The 17,200-nt window shown below is 45.8% G+C and overlaps 1 protein-coding gene across 5 annotated transcripts in view; it reads left to right on the top strand.

Moving 5' to 3' along the window:
* Nucleotides 1-17,200, top strand: part of PCSK6 (proprotein convertase subtilisin/kexin type 6) — a 119,053-nt gene that overhangs the window by 50,486 nt on the left and 51,367 nt on the right. For all 5 annotated transcript variants that reach the window (XM_073304308.1, XM_073304307.1, XM_073304309.1 and 2 more), the window contains exons 7-8: nt 4,761-4,933; nt 14,408-14,620. In XM_073304308.1, coding sequence (XP_073160409.1) covers nt 4,761-4,933; nt 14,408-14,620 — 386 coding nt within the window. The remainder of the gene's footprint in view (nt 1-4,760; nt 4,934-14,407; nt 14,621-17,200) is intronic.

The following is a 17,200-nucleotide window of genomic DNA, read 5'->3' as shown; positions in this document are numbered from 1 at the left end:
TAAAGGCAAATCCTTCATTGGTTCATAGACAGTCCAGATGGGCGGAGAGTCCCCGTCAGGCCTGGGATGTAGCTTCACCTTCACCCCTTACAGGACTTGTCAGATATTAAATTACAAGATCTGAGCCAAAAGGCAAGGTAGACGTGATGTGGATGTGAGGAGCATCTCTGCCTGACCTGCCTTACACCTAATGCATGTAGTCCAGCGAATGGTTTACATTGTCCCAAAGCTGCTGCTTACTCCAGCTCTTCTCCTCTTACATGTAATGCTGGACATGTCGCTCTGAAGCAGAGTCATCCATTCACGAGCTGAGGTTGGTCCCAATTCTGCAAGGTGCCAGGCACCCCCAACTCCAGCTGACTTCACTGGAGTTGATAGTGCTTGGCTCCTTGCAGGGTCAGGCCTGGAGATTGAAAGCTAGCTTTTCCTCCCACCACGTGACGGGCTGAGTGCTTTGAATTATGATGCTACAAAAGGTTTTCTCTTAAAAATGAATAATGTGCAAGATAAAGTAACAGTGATGTGAAAACACTATTTCCCCTCACATCTCTCAATCCAGGATAGATTAAGCTGTGATAGTGACCAGCTAACTGAAAAAAACGTGTTCTGTCTGAATAATAAGTGCCTGTGTGGCACATGCCAAAAACCAGTTCCTTGTCACTTGCCCATGCTATTTAGGAAATTTAAAATGCTGTTATAAAACACAGCCCTGCCCAGGGGTTACTTGTTAGTGTTCTCTTCAGTTTCGTTAGTTCACTTTACAAAGAAAGGAAGCTTTGGTAAATGTCTTTGCGCCTTTGCTTTGTATTTTGAAGATTGTTCCCTGCTGGCAGCAGACGGCATTAGAAAAAATATATTTGAATTGCCTGTAGTCGAGAGCACGGCTGCAACAGTAATTAAAGCTGTCTGCATTTGTTTGGTTTAAGAAAAATAAATGTGGAAAGGGAAGTGCATTTTTATAAACAGGCGTCTGGTTGGCTGGCTCCAGTAGGCACTAAAATGATCCAATGCTACCTTTCAGACATGAGACCACTTAACAGAGTTACAAAACTAGACTAACTGAGCATCAAGGAAACAGACGGCTCTGAGCTGCTTTTGTTCACTCTGTTGATGTGCACCAGGGTGGCTGCCTTCTGAGAGCCCCCTCTTACCATGGGGGGCTCTGAGTGCCCTGCCCCAGTTTTCCTCCTCTCAGGTACCCCAAAGACTCTCCATGCCAGGCTCTCTTGCCTCAATAATGTCCCTCCTTGGGGTGTTTTATTATCAAAACCTAGTGTAAGGCGTTTAAAACATTAAGTCTTGACACAAAATGAGGTCAGACTACATGATCCCAAGGGATCCTTCTGGCCTTGGAATTTATGAATTTATGAAAATCCATGTCTCACCTCAGTGCAAACAGCCATTAAAATCACCAAAGAGACAAGATGGGTGAGGTAATATCTGTTATTGGACCAACTTCTGCCGGTGAGAGAGAGACCGGCTTTCGAGTTCCCTGGGCCTGTTCCAGCTCCGACTGCGGCGTCTCTCCTACACACCCAGCAGGGCCGCAGGAGCTGAGCACGGCCCCCCTGCAGTCACTCCTGACTGTGGCTGGATGCCGTGGCATTGGCACTGAGGGGAGGAGACTCCTCTCCTCTGCTTTCCAGGTTGAGGACAACCAGTTGGCCCAGGGTCTCATTAGCAGAGAGGTGGGGAAGGGACAGGGACTCCCCTCTGAAGCCTGTTCCCCCTGGAACCCTTGTCCCACCCAGCCTCCTTGGAGCCTCTGTTCCCATGAAGTGAGCTGTAGCTCACGAAAGCTTATGCTCAAATAAACTTGTTAGTCTCTAAGGTGCCACAAGTCCTCCTTTTCTTTTTGTTCCCATAGCGTGGTTCACAGCTCACTCCAGTTTCACCTTGGGTCAGGCTTTCCCCACTGGATAACCTCTGTGATCAGACACAGCCTCTTCCATCGCCATGGGGATTTGTCAAGCCAAAGGCAACCTGTATATACTTCCTTAGCCTAGTGTTCCATTAACAGGCGATGTATGTGAACATTGTCTCTAGCGCATGGGAAGGCAGGGTCTGAACTCGCTCACATTGATCAAAGTGGGGCCTGGTGGTAAAAAAATAAATTTGAGAGCCATTGCTGCTATCTAAATCCAGGAAGCTGATCCACTGCTGTGTTCCCCAGGCAGGGAACTGTCACACTCCAGTGGTGTTAGTTACAAACACCTATCGCCACAAAAGCAGGCTTCTCAGCTCAGTTCCTGCCCTACAGGAGCACATCCCCAATCAGACCGGGGAAAGAGTTCCCATTGCAGCCCAGGGGAGATGGGTGTGTCCCCTCGCAGCGTCGTGATTTGATCGAAAGTCTCCTGACATTTGGAATGTTTGGTAAATACCCAGCTGCTGGAATCAAGTGAATCTGCAAGAATCTCAGCTCCTGGTTTTTAAAAGTAAGTTTCTAGCCCTGCTGGCTGCACAGAGGAGATGGAAAATGTGAAGTGAGTGCAACCTAAAGGCTTTAAAGCCAGACTGCAAATAACAAAACCCAAGTCTATTGTTTGGCTTAAAAATCATGAGCTTTAAAAAACAATCTTATGATTCTGGGGGCCTGATTCATGATTTTTGAATTCTTGGGGTTGTGCCTACAATGCTGTATTTACACCAGGGCTGAATTTGTTTCACAGCATCTCTTTGGTTTCCCGATAAACTGAATTCTTCGTCTACTACCACTTCCTGGTTTGGAGCTTCCCAGTGAAATGCAGCACAGTCTTATGAGTCTTTAACATCAATGATTCAGTAACAATGTTATACCTTTGCCACATCTTCTTAAATTGGCTCCATTCCCCTTTTTTGTTCTGTCTTCCCATTGGGCATTTGCCATCAAGTTGCCTCGTGCTGCAGAGACGAGCCAGACAAGCATCCTCTCTTGAGATTGATGGGAATGCTTCACATGGCTGGGAAAGCGGCTTCACCCAATAAGCCCTCCCAGCTCTGTCACTTCTGTAATTGAATTAGTCTTCGCAGTCAGTGATTCACTGTTCCAAAACCTAGGTCCCTTATGTATTGGTGTGAGGAAGACGTCAAGAAAAATGATGATAAAGAGGCTGAGCTGAAGTGAAATGTGCGTTCACACCTACCACTTTTCCTCCTCTTCAGCATGGCAGTTAGAGCATCTTGATGTCAAGCTTTAGAAGGCTTCTTTTCCAGTGATCAGGTTTTGCCCCCTCACCATATCTCTTGGGCAACTTTGCTGGCACTTTGCAGATGGCTGGTGGAGCTGCTGTGAGGTTGGACTGCAAATGGTCTGCTTGTCCTACTGCGTTTTGGATATTGTGTTTGGATTTTCTCCCCTCTCTGACTTTTTCATCTTGATTTCAAGGGACTGATGAATCTTTATTCAGTTACAAATAAAATTCTTGCCATCTCTTCCAGGAGATATGAACATGGGTTGACATTTTCAAAGCCACCAGAGGAGTTTAGCGAGACAGCTCCCAGCTGTGTGTGTGGCTAGCTGGAAGACAAGAGGTCTTCTAGGTCATGAAACGTTTCAAGGCAGCAGGAATTTGTTTGGATTCCACACTGGTACGAAACGGAGACCTTTTGAAATTTTTCATGAAAGAGAGAGAGTCCTCCACCCACCCACCCAAGAACAGCCAATAGCCCAGAGCAGAGCAAGAACTGGAACCTGGGTCCTCCATATCCCATTATGGGGCTGCTGCCTATTCTGCTGTCTCCCTCTTTCTCTGACCAGAAATTTCATCCTGGACCTGAGAAGCCATCCTGACAAAACTTTAATTAAAACTCCTGTTTCTGCAAACATTTTCCGTTTCAACAAATCAGTGTTTTCCAACCAGAAACATTTCATCTAAAAATTCCCAGCTCTAATTGTGTGTCCGAATCCCGAGTTGGCTTTGAAAATCTCATCCTGGGGCTTCTGAAGTTCCCAAGGATGCCCACCCTTTACTTACGTTTACTGTGAAGCCTGACAGTCTCCCATACAGTCACCCATATCACGTTGCTCATGCGAGCCTACTGCTCAGTGAGCGATTTGTCTGCCCTAGAAATTGTCTCGTTTACTTTTTAGCAAATGCTTTCAGCACTTTTTCTTTGGGAAGCCGTTAGCTTGTCCCTGATCAAAAGCTGGCACACTGTGTCATTTAGGGGCCTGGTGTAACTATTGCTTGATAAAAGTGCATGAACTAAATGCATTCTCAGACGGGGCTTTTGGGTGAGTATTCAGTAAACAGGTTAATGAATGTCTTCCAGGCGTCAGAATGATTTGATTAACTGTAATTATAAGGGGAGGGGAGTTGTTAACAGAGAAATTTTATGACTGAAAGAATTTTAAAGGCATATTCTCTCCAGCAGATGTGGGACTCTACTAGTGTGACTTTGTGAGTGCTGCTACTTGGAGAGAGAGAGAGAGGAACTCTGGGGAAATGTTTAGATTCACTCTGGACCACGCTGCTTTCTGAATCCTGCTCGTGCAGCGGAACACCCAGAGCGCTCCAAATGACGTATCTTTTTAATTCCTTTCCATCAAATCAGCAACACAGTGAGAGAAAAGTGAGAGGGGGAAAGGTTTCCAAAATAGCATAAGAACTTCACGCAGCAGAGCTCATTAGGGTACCCACACTGACATTGTTTTCAGCTGTTCAAGACATTACAAGCCTTTCAGTTCTCGGCAGCCTCTAACAAAGGCCTTTGATTGCAATCCTTGCACTTTCATAAAAGCCATTCAGCCCTAATGTCTAATGTTTTTGTGCTTTTAGGCGTTCGTATGTTAGATGGAGATGTAACAGATGTTGTTGAAGCAAAGTCGCTTGGCATCAGACCCGATTACATTGACATTTACAGCGCAAGCTGGGGGCCAGATGATGATGGGAAGACAGTTGATGGACCTGGTGAATTGGCCAAACAGGCTTTTGAGTATGGCATTAAAAAGGTGTGGATAATTGAGTGCATTGGAGACATTGTTCCCCCCCCCCCCTTTTTGCTTCATATGAACTTTACATTCGTGTGTGTGTGTGTGTGTGTGTTGGGGCTAAGACTAGTGTGGAGCAGGGTGTAGAAGGTTAAACAAGGGAAAGAAAGTTAAGGTCAAGAGAATCGTCTTGAGAGAGTGGTGACCATGTCCAGGCCTTGTCTATACCACATCTGACGCTGTGGCTACCATATAGGGAGCTGCACTGGCATCCCTAGAAATGAGAAATGGCTGTTAGCTGCAAGATCCTGACTTGGAGCCCCTTTTGCCCTTTCCCTCCCGGATCTGCAAATTATGGAGGCATTCACGTTCTTGACTTGGGCTCATCGGACTTGGTGACAAATAAATAGGAAAAAGAAAAGGAGGACTTGTAGCACCTTAGAGACTAACCAATTTATTTGAGCATAAGCTTTCATGAGCTACAGCTCACTTCATCGGATGCTGTAAGCTGTAGCTCACGAAAGCTCATGCTCAAATAAATTGGTTAGTCTCTAAGGTGCCACAAGTCCTCCTTTTCTTTTTGCGAATACAGACTTAACATGGCTGTTACTCTGAAATAAATAGGAGTGATTCTAACCCCACTCCACGCTCAGCAAAGCAATGCATGGAAAGCTCTTCGGGAGGCTTGATAAAATCTACTCAGCATAGATGTTCCAGGCACATGTCTGGCATTAAAAATAAAATAAAAGGCTTTCCCCAGGGCACTGATCAACACCAGCCTAAACTAGCACTTCCCCGTGTCAGGGAAATCCCTGAGAGAACAGATGGCCCAGAGCTCATACCAGACTCAGGTCTAATTTGAAATCCTGGACTAGAAGCTATGTTGGCTTAATAAATCAAAAGTATTTGAAGGGAGCTCATTTTTTATTATTAATTAGATTTATTCTCCCAGGGACTGGGGGCTGCAGGGAGGGGGATTTATCTCTTTGTTGTAGCACCGAGGAGAGTCCACTGCCCCCACACTCTCACTTCCCCCCTCACTTTATCTCCTACTGTGGCATTCTATCTGACAACCAGCCCTGCTAGCCAGTAAGGAACAGGAAGGACTCATTGTTTCCAAGCCTGCTTGTGCTGCTTGCCTGGTGCTCAATATGGCTGCTGTGCTATGAGAGGTGCACACTTTGCTTCCTGTCTCCCTCCCCTCTGCTTTGGAAGTGTCAGAGAGGTGCTAGGCTTTAGACCTGCAGGTTTGCTCCAGGGCACCAAATTATGTGCACCAGTGAAGCAGGAGGGGAAGTTACTGTCTGACCCCAGCTAGTAATCAGCACATACCCTGAAGCATGAGGATTGCTCATGCCTGTAATACTGTCCAGGCTAGTATAACTACAGACCCTGTTCATGTGACGATCTCACTCTTATTTTAGTCTCACTAAGCTCCTAATATCCTGTCTCAGTAAGTTTGATAGGTTATTTCCATGTTGCATAAAGTATTTCCCTTTATCCGTCTTAAAATTTGTTCCCATTTAATTTCAGTGAGTGACCTCTGGCATTCGTGTTATGACAGAGAATAAACAGAAGCTTCCAGTTGTCCATCTCTGCCTCCATTCTCCTTTTACAAATACTCCTTCCCCAAACACAAATCCCTCTCTTGACCCTTTTCTGGAATGTTCTGCTGCATCTCCCTGGAGCTGACATGGCCCAAGTCAATTCACTATTTAAGGTCCGGTCATAAGCTTGGTTTATACAGTGTCAGGGGTTGACTTGGAGATGTTTAAATCCCTTCCGAACAAGAGCGGGTAGATCAAAAGTCAGTATGTGGAAGCGGGGCCACTCCACTGACCCGACATGTGACTGCAGTAAAATACAAACCATGGCACGTCTTTTGGTCTGCTGGCTCCTGGAGGAACCATGCACTATGGAAGATAGTGCCAGGGCTACAGACCAGGCCACATAACGTGCCCAACACTGGAAAAAAAATGATGATTGTGGTTGAAGGATATGAGAAGTAGAAGAAAGCAATGTCATTCTATTTCCTTATTCTCTCTCCTGTTGCTGATACAGCCTGATGTCTGAGAGCTTTTTCAACAGCTGCTCTGCATTGAGTGGCCTTCTTGATTTGAACTGGCTACAGGGATGGTTTCTCTTTTCTGGGACGTTACCACTGATCAGGACCCATTAATACATAGCAGTAGTTTGAAGGAGTGACGGATCCTGGCCTTTGGTTTGGGCGCAGGCACCTCCCCAGACTTTGGAAATGTTAAGGACATTATGATTTATCCTGTAGGAGTACAAACCCACAGGCAGACCCAGATCCTGCTCTGAGGACTTTATAATCAGGTGTGGGTCATGCACAAGATCCAAGGGCGAGGAGTAAGAGAATGAGAGCAGAGTTGCAGGCAGAACCTTCAAAGGCGAGGTTTGCGGATTACAGCATACTTGGATAGATTAACCCCCATCTTCTGGGAGGGTGCTGTATGGAAAACCAGCTCCTTCCGTGCTGAGTTTCTGGAGGAAGCACTATTGCAGCATTTCTTATGACAATCAACTACGCCTGGCAAAAGACCTTTCTTGGTACCCTTCAGAAATCTACCCCTCTTCACCTGCTCCATGCTAGGTGAAAATGCTTCTGTATCCAAGGCTTGTGCCATTTCTGGTACTGTCCACTGAAGGGGAAGAGGTGGAAAGTGGCAGGGATGTTTTGGATGGGACTAGTCGTACTTGTCACAGCTTTCTTGAAAGACTGAAGCGAGCTGTTTGGTCCCTTAAGTCTATGTGGAGGAAAAGAGGCTCCCTGGGGAACCTTAAATTGAAGTTATCTAAATCTGGTCTTGAGAAATCTCTTGGGACTTTGAGGACAAGCCGGGCCTCTTTCTCAAGCCTTACTTTGGCATATTCTCCTCATTTTTCTTTTAGCAACTTTAAATTTTGGGGGGGAGTGAAATGTGGGGAATATCCCATTTTGGCATAAACCCTCGCTAAGGGGTTGTCATGATAAAGTAGTTTAGCCTGCTGGCCAATTCAGCACCGCTGTGAGGGATTAGACGTTGCTGTAGTGAAACAGACGGCCGGCATCTCCTCGGGTGTGGAATACTACATTTGGCATCACAGTGTTTGTTTTATCCTTTGTAACAATGCACCCAGTGTGACCTCGAGCCCAAGAAACATGCATTTCGAAACCTAAATTGAAACGTCGCTGAACTGAAGCAATGTTAATTCAGGAGAACTCCCCTTAACCAGAGCTGAACTCTCCTGTTGAGAGCCATTAAGCCCATCAAAATGGAGACACGCAAAGCTGAAGGACCGAAGTTCTGTCTTCAAATAACCTTTCTATGACCTATGTATCAGACGTTTACAGAAAAGGAAGCTGCAGCTTCCAGGGTTTAGCGCATAGGTCAGAGAGTCAGGACAGCTGGGGTTCCGTTGCCAGCTGTGTCGCTGAGTCACTCCGTGACCCAGAGCAAATTTCGTCATCTCTCTCTGCCTTGGCTTCCCATCTGTACAATCAGGATAACTGCTCCCTAGCTTTGTAAATCTCGTTGCAATTTTGGGGTGAAAGGGATGCATAATTGCAAAGTATCATTACTAAAACAAGGACTTTTGCAGAAAGGACTCTGACCGTGCCCCAGACAATGTTAATTTTCTGTTTGGGGCAGTCAGTCTGCAGAGGGATTCATTGACGTGTGTGTGAATTCTTGCAATGTCAATACATAGAATCGGGGAAACAGGCTGCCCTTTAGACTCTTTTCTTCCCGTATGGAAGATGTGCAATAGAGGAGGCTGCTGCAGCTGATCGGGACACCCTGCCATTTGGATCCCTGCAGCTCCCGCACACACATGCGTGCTGCCAATGGTCAGGAAATGGCTTCAACAAGCATTTCCCAAATGACGGCGCTTGCTGCTTTCATTTACATCAAAAGCCTTCAACTCACTGGAGGAGACATGGTTAGACCCTTACAAAAGTTTCTGGTCCAGATTTGAACCATGTTACCTCTTTCTGCAGAGACCCCCTCAGAGAGGGGGGAGAACTGAGAACCACCTCTCAGAATTCCCTGCAGATTGTCCCTTCAGGGGGATGGGAAACAAATTGAGGCTGGAAATAACAGGGAGGGGAATTAACCACTAGAGCAACTTACTGCGGAGCGGGGTGGCTGCTTCATCGCTAACTCAAGTCTGGATGCCTTTCTAAAGGAGATGCTGCAGCTCAACCAGAAGTTATGGGCTTGTTGCAGAAATGGCTGGGTGGGATTCTCTGGCCTGTCATTCAGGGGGCCAGGCTAGATGACTGCAATGGCCTTAAATGCTAGGAATCAATGATTTGAGGGGGCTGATGGAGGAGGGGTGGATGAGGCCTCTCAACCCCTGCAGATCTGGTGTATTCGTGAAGGCACTCGCCAAACCTGCCTCTGTTGGCTCCTTTGCTTTCCCACACATCACCGTTCCTGCAAAAGCTACCATTGACTGGATTTTCCCTGCCGCTGTCTGAATTTCTATTGGGAGGTCCAGTGAGTGCACAGGGGCAGGGGACGAATCCTGGGAGCACGGCCAACCTCATGGCCCTGCCCCTCAAAGCTGCAGGGAGTCAGCAGGAGAAAGAGGTTTCCCAGGGGGCAGTACTCCCTGCCCCTCTCTTGCTTCTAGCTTAGCAGGATGAAAACTCTCCTGGGACCCCTTGGGGACAATCCAGGCCGTTGTTATGTATTCACAACCAATTCCAAGTGCCACAAAGCACCTTGAGAGCAGGAAACCCTTTTTCCCTACGTGCAGAAATTCTAATTGCCAAGCCTATCTTTTTAAATTACTGAAGAACGCCCTTAATTGGCTGGTTAGCTGTAACCTTTAGCCCAAGCATGCTGCTGCAGCTGAGTTATAAATCTTTACAACTGAATTTTAATAGAAATATTAATGCAGCCATTATCTCTTAGCAATGGGCCTGTGCCAGTGTAATTCAGCTGCTTGTTGCTTGCTCTCTAAGCCACACCTTATTAATTTCTGAGCTAATGGGGGAATTTTCTCCTGTGCTCTAAATTGGTCTCATTAAAAAGGGAAGGCAGGCCTGCTGGTGTCAAAACCACATCAAACTGAGTCAGGAAGAATCCAGCACAATTTACTTCAGACTGATAATCTACTGAGGGCTTGTCTACAGGGTGCATTAGTCCACACCGGAGAGGTGTAAATTCTAGTCTGCGTTAGCATGTCCGGCACCAATGGCCCGTGTGGGCCCTGCTGGCACACACTTAAAGTTCCCTAGTGCACGTTAACGCAGGCCCGTTTTGGCTCAATTAGGGTCTTGGCCAAAACCCACTGAAGTCAATGGAAAGCCTTTCATTGATTTCAGTGGGGTTTGGATCCAATTCTTATTGCACTATGAAACCCATGCAACAGTTGCCAGCATGCCGTTGATTTAGCAGTGGTTTCATACGGAGATTGTGGGTGTTTTAAGCCTGCTTGCAGAAGTCTTGGCAGTTAGGTGTTTCTGAGCTAATGAGAGGAGCATTTCTTGGCTTCCAATTCAGAAGGGTTACAGGCTTAGACTTTATCTCAATAATGGCTAGAAAAGACAGCAGAAATAGTCATTCTGTTATCTCCTCTCCCTCCTCGCAGTTAACGCTAGGGAGAAGAGGTGAGTCTTCCTTTATTATTCCTCAGGCAGAAGGAAAATTTATCGTACGCCTGCTGCTGACTTAATATAACCCCACTGGGCTTTAAGGGCTAGTTTACACCCTGTTAGAGTTATTATTGCATGGGGTTTAAGCCAGGACAGAATTTGGTTCTGTGTACAGAAGATTAAGGATCGGACTGTACCATCTATTCTCAGCATATTCTGATGTGAGTGTGAGGCAGAGAACTCTGTGAATAATGAATTTTTTGGTTGGCTGGTAATTCTGAAAAATTGGGGGAAGATTATTTTGGGTTCAACCAAAATTCAAATATTTTGCGAATTGAAAAGTTAAAAATAAAAATTGGCGTCTGTCAAAATGCAATGTTTTGTTTCAATTTGAGGGATTTTTCTGTGCGTTTTTAAATGTTTTAAAATAAATTTGGAGGAAGTTTCTAAACAGGAAAACCATTTTGAATCCAAAAATTGAAATGTTTCATTTAAAAAATGTGGAAACAAAATTTTTGACTTGCTTTGATTTATTTTTTTTTTAAGCACAAACAATTTGGTGAAACCAACACAAATTCACAAAATGTTTTGGGGTTGCTGACTGCATTTTTCATTCAAAAAGTTTCACGCAGCTCTAGTTAGGAGGCCCATGCTTTGGAAATCATGATTAACACTTGAACGTGCGCTGTTCTAGCTATGGCACTGTAATTCACAAAGGACAGGAGGAAAAACGTCAGTTCCTGGCATCCTTATCAACTACAAAATCAGTGATAAAACTCCCCTTTTGTGTACCTTTCACAACTGGTGACTGATTTCTAGATCATCTGAACAGTGCTTACGAAAATCTTAGACTGTACCCTGAGATGTCCAGCTTTTTTCTGTTAGTAGATTGATGGATCTTATCTTTTAATAGACAATCACCTCATATCGCCTTTTTGCTAAATCCAGCTTTAAAGAGTGTCAGGTTACAAAATGTTGCACTACCCAAACATACAAAGCACATCTATTTCTTCATGGAAATCCTGCCAGGGCCTGTGGACACAGAGCCAGCACATTTGAGCTGACTGCATTATACACTCTGCCAAAAACCAGAATTAGGAGGTCAAGTTTTAATAGATCCAGAAAACCCTAGAAAGACTTTAAATCCGGGCTAGCAAGTGGCATGTTGAGGTACCAGTAGTGGTTGACCAAAGGTTCAATACACTTCATATGGAGGTAGAATTATCTGTTGGTAGAGGACAGCAGAACAATTTGGCTATCAAGCTGTACTTTTCCCTGCCGACCTCCTGACAACTCTGTTAATCTTTCCTATGGAAGTAACCTCCTTTTGTAGCTGTGAGGCAGGCAAGATAATGAAAACCTAAACACAGCGGGGAAAGCAACCCAATTTACCCTTTGTATCCAGAGGCAGGGTCAACAAAGAGATTATCAGCCCAGCAATAGAGCAAGATAAGTAATAAAAAGAAAAGGAGTACTTGTGGCACCTTAGAGACTAACCAATTTATTTGAGCATTAGCTTTCGTGAGCTACAGCTCACTTCATCGGATGCATACCGTGGAAACTGCAGCAGACTTTATATACACACAGAGATCATAAAACAATACCTCCTCCCACCCCACTGTCCTGCTGGTGCTTATTACCAGCAGGACAGTGGGGTGGGAGGAGGTATTGTTTTATGATCTCTGTGTGTATATAAAGTCTGCTGCAGTTTCCACGGTATGCATCCGATGAAGTGAGCTGTAGCTCACGAAAGCTCATGCTCAAATAAATTGGTTAGTCTCTAAGGTGCCACAAGTACTCCTTTTCTTTTTGCGAATACAGACTAACACGGCTGTTACTCTGAAATAAGTAATAAACCATCCCTCTGCCTTGAAGTCTCAGAATAAAATACACCCTTGGAGCTGATTCTGCTAGAGGAAGCTTGCTGTCTTGTGATGGGGAGGGAGAAGCAGGAAAGGATTTCTCTGCAATATGTAGGCAGAGACTTGCTTGGGTTAGTTCCACAATATCTCCCTGACACATGCCAACTCTCTTCCCTGATAAGGGGAGAACCCAAGACAGCTGGGTATCATCCCCGTGACATTCCTCTAGCCCTTTCGTTACTGTTTGTGAATTGACTGTCTGTCAAGCTAAGTGGGCTTAATTCAGTCTCCCCTAAGCTTTTAAGTTGTGGAAAGTGGGATAGAAAAGCAAAGTATTCACATCAGAAGAAAGCACAGCTTATTTTAAAAGGTACTAAAGTCTACGTCAATGTGTATGTCCGTGTATGCCAATCAACCAACATTATGGTTTTCCAATAGTAGTGTTAGGAACAGCTCTAGCTTTTCTGCCCACGTCTGTAGCTTCACTGACCTTCTCTTTATCCTCCAGCAGAGAGCCCTTAACTATAGACGGGCCAGTACTGAAAGGCTGCCCTGACCTCCAGGTATTGCCAAAAATACACATGGTTCGTTCATTAGCATGACCTACCTTAAAGGACAAGTCAAGGCCTTACGTACCCCAGCGTAGTGTCCCCACAAAACCTCCCCACTGATGGAACTGGTAACATGAGAGACCTCCAGATCTGCTAACGTTTAACACGATTCCCGGCTGATGTCCATGTTTGAGCTGGGCTGTGTTCAGCGATGGTGCTGAACCAGCTTTGTCACCATTGTATTGCACCTCGCACCCTCTCTGATCCTTGGAAATTGTTCTTCTGGTGGGCAGGGGTAGCAGTGGGGGGAGCTTGTTGCTTTTTAGTGTCAAAACACAGCTCTCGCTATTTTGTTCACTAGCCTAATGCCATCGACGTCATCCCTGATTAGCACTGGGGCAAACGAGAGCTGAATATGATCTAGAGTCCATGCCACAATGGCATTACTGTCTAAACGTGACCTAAAGAAAGATCCTCCTCTAACATGTCACCCCTCTGTTCTTAACCAAGAGGCTAGTGGATTTTCACCATTGGCTGAGGAAGGAGTCTCCTGCTATTAGAGTTTTGAGTGGTCTGATGGAGCCCTCACTTCTGAATTTCTTCCTCTCCTCTCATCACAATTTCCTTTGGCTTGGGGGAGGCCTTGGACTCAGAGAGCCCGTATCTCTTTGGGCACTCCAATCCCACTTTCTCACCCAGCAGAATTAAAATCTGGACAGAATTCAGACTCTTGGGCTCTGCACCTGCAGCAGCCAAGTGAGCTAATTGTGACTGCTTTGCCCAGTGTGGGCTGTAAGCTAAAGTTAGAGGAAAGGGCAGTAAAACAAGTTGGCTCTGTTAGCCTGCAAGATACACTTCAGGCACCTTTCCTCCCTTTCTGTTTTTCCCACCAGGAGTAATGAACTAAAGGGAATGGAGCCACCCTGATTCTTCATGAGTTCTCCTTTTGGTTCATCCTGCAGACCACTGGAGTTGCACGTGTACCATGCAGGGGAGTCACAGCAGGTCTTTGCTTTGCTCTGGTGTGTGAAGGAAGTAGCTGCAGCTGGCCTACAGCTTTCAGCCCTATTGCTGGAGGTGCCAGCTGCCCGAAAGCACCACTGTGGCGGGCGTCTGCGTGGCCCTCATTTTTCAGCCTGGCTGAGGGAGGAGATCCTCGGAACTCCAATATGTTTGCTCTTTGATCATTTTGTAGAAGTCCATAAAGCCCCTTCATCCAAGGCTTTTCTGCTTTGCCACCCTTTTGGATAGTTATTGCCTTTAAGAATGCCAGTCACTTTAAAAGCGACGTGTGTAAATATTCACTGAGTACAGTAGGGTTCTTTTTTAGAATGGTCATTTTTTTTAAAGGATTGTTTGACCATGGAGTGGGGGAAGGGGATCCAGGATGGCTGTGGATTCTGTCCAGAGGAGGTGTTTGAGGTTTATTCTTGGGGATGGTGTGTTTCCTTATAGATGTTTTTGTTTGAATGTTTAGGGTCGTAAGGGTTTGGGCTCCATTTTCGTCTGGGCCTCAGGAAATGGTGGCAGAGAAGGCGATTACTGCTCTTGTGATGGCTACACCAACAGCATCTACACCATCTCCATCAGCAGCAGCACGGACAGTGGGCTCAAGCCCTGGTATTTAGAGGAATGTGCGTCTACTCTCGCCACAACCTACAGCAGCGGGGCATTTTATGAACAAAAAATTGTAAGTTGTATACCCGGCTCCAAGATGGTTAATTGAATTCTACCTATCTGCCATTTCACACTTCTCCTCCTAAAAACTGCCGGGAAATGTTATGTGGTTCTGTTGCTGTGTTTCACCCCAGAGGTGACTGCATTTCAGTGGGGGCGTGAAGTGATTCTAGTTTACAAAGCACTGTGAGATCCTGCGAGATGGAAGGTGTTCTATTCAAGTACGTCACTATTTGAAGTAAGTACTGAAGAAGTCCTTACTTCAGTAGACTTTCTCTTTGGGATTTACATTGGGTTTTGGTTTAGATTTTTTTAAAACTTTTTACCTGATCCTGCAAACATTCAGGCCTGTACTTCTCTCTGGAGTCAGTGGGGCTTCTTGTGCACTTAAAGTTGAGTATGTGCATGTTTGCAGGGTCAGGGCCTTAATTTTGTAACTGTAGGGCCAGATTCTGCTCTCATTTTCTCTGGATTTACACCAGTGAACTCCGCTGATGTCAATAGAACAACATCAAGATATGTCTGATGTGCAAAGAGAATCGGGACCCTTTTATTTTTTTAATCTGAGTGAAAAGCAATAAAATGTTCCAAGCTTCCAAAAGTATAGGAATATGCAACTAGTGTCCTTTACTACCCTTTGAAATGAAAGCTTAGGATTCTTTTAGTTAAAGATCTGAGTTCCTATAATTTTAGCCTGAAATAGGCACTAGAGAGGAAACATGGTTAGGCCACTTTCCTAGGACTTGGGAGAGTTGTGTTCAAGTCCCTGATCTGCAATACACGGTTAAGCAAGTTACTTAGTCTCTCTGGGGCCCCACTTCCCTATCTGTAAAGAGGGAATAACAGCACTGCCCTACCTCAAAGGGATGTTGTGAGGATACATACATTAAAGATTGTGAGGTGCTGAGGTACTACAGGAATAAGGGCCAGATATGTACCACAATAGAGTTCTAGAAGTTTAAAGAAATGCATGTGCCCACATTTGTCAGTAGGTGTAAACACTTAAGAGCTGTTTTATTTCCTCCCTCCCTTCCCACTCCCCCACCCCCGGAACTTCATTACGGCCAAAATTTGGATAGAATTCCTTCCCCTTAGCTACTACGTGTATTACATGGAAACGGGGTGTGCGGTAATATCTGTGCTCCATGAGCAGGAATTTAATGCTGACTTAAAACAAAAAGTGTTCGTGTGTCTGGAGTGAAGAGAAGATCATTTTCAATCTTAAATGTGATTTTTAAAGCCTTACTAAAGTACGTTCTGTAAACGCTGTGAAATTAAAATGGCCATGCTATTTAAACAGAAAGCCCTCTATTATTTTGATAGAGGTGAAAGGCCTAGTTTTATAGTCGCAAATCTACAACTCTTGATTTGCATTATTTTCTGTTAGGAAGTGGGTCTGTATAAATTATGTGTGAACTTATTTTTACGTTTATCTGTATAAGCAGAGTTTATGCTCTGCACTCTGCAAAACCAACAGGGGAAGTCAGGCAGAAGGGTTTATTCAGGTGATCATTTGATATATTAGTTCCTCTTCTGTTACATCATGCTCTACTGGGACATGCTTTTGAGGCAGGGGTGGGCAAACTTTTTGGCCCAAGGGCCACATCCACGTTGTGAAACTATATGGAGGGCCGGGCAGGGAAGGCTGTGCCTCCCCAAACAGCCTCACCCCCGCCCCCATCCACCCCTTCCACTTCCCACCCCCTGACTGCCCCCCTCAGAACCCCCGACCCATCCAACCCCCACTGCTCCTTGTCTCCAGATTGCCCCGTTCCGGGACCCCCTGCCCCTAACCACCCCCCAAGACCCCACCCACTATCCAACCCCCGCTGCTCCCTGTCCCCTTGCCCCAACCCCTATCCACACCCCCGCCCCCTGACGGGCCCCCCAGGACTCCCATGCCTATCCAACCCCACCCCCCACTCCCCGCCCCCTTTCCATGCTGCTCAGAGCGGCAGGAGCTCGCAGCCACGCTGCTCGGCAGGAGTGGTGGGCCAGAGCGCTGGCAGCGTGGCAAGCTGAGGTTGCAGGGGAGGGGGTATCATGGGGGAAGGGCCGGGGGCTAGCCTCCCCAGCCAGGAGCTCAAGGGCCAGGCAGGGCGGTCCCGCGGGCCGGATGTAGTTTGCCCACCTCTGTTTTGAGGTCTCGAATTGTGCGCTGTGAGAAGCAGGAAGGTGTTGTAATTCAAAAGAGCGACTGGCTGAACCAGTGCATGTTGGAACATGATTTACAATGCAGTGTACAAGACTGGTGTTCAGTGAAATTGCTTAGGCTCTGCAAGTATTGACTTGTATTTTTTCTTGATTAGTCACACTAATGTGTGAAAAAGGGTTCTTAGCTCTGACGAATACATTTGGCAACAACCCCATTGAATAAAAACCTGCCCTGTCCTCCTTCCTAATTTCTTCCCTTGATAACATCATAATAATGTTTCCTCAGAGAAATAGTGGAAAACCATCACTGAGTTTCAATGAACCATTCTGTGAACAGCTTGGGTATTTTTTCACAGCCTTTCAAGTTTGCCCATCAAAAAAATGTATGTAGTCTCTTAATAGCAAGATACTGGGCTATAATATTCTCTGTGCATAACCC

The sequence above is a fragment of the Lepidochelys kempii genome, chromosome 10 (genome assembly GCF_965140265.1).
Source record: "Lepidochelys kempii isolate rLepKem1 chromosome 10, rLepKem1.hap2, whole genome shotgun sequence".
NCBI lineage: Eukaryota > Metazoa > Chordata > Testudines > Cheloniidae > Lepidochelys > Lepidochelys kempii.
The sequence above is the reverse complement of the archived record's forward strand: the minus strand, read 5'-3'. Positions and strand labels throughout refer to the sequence as shown.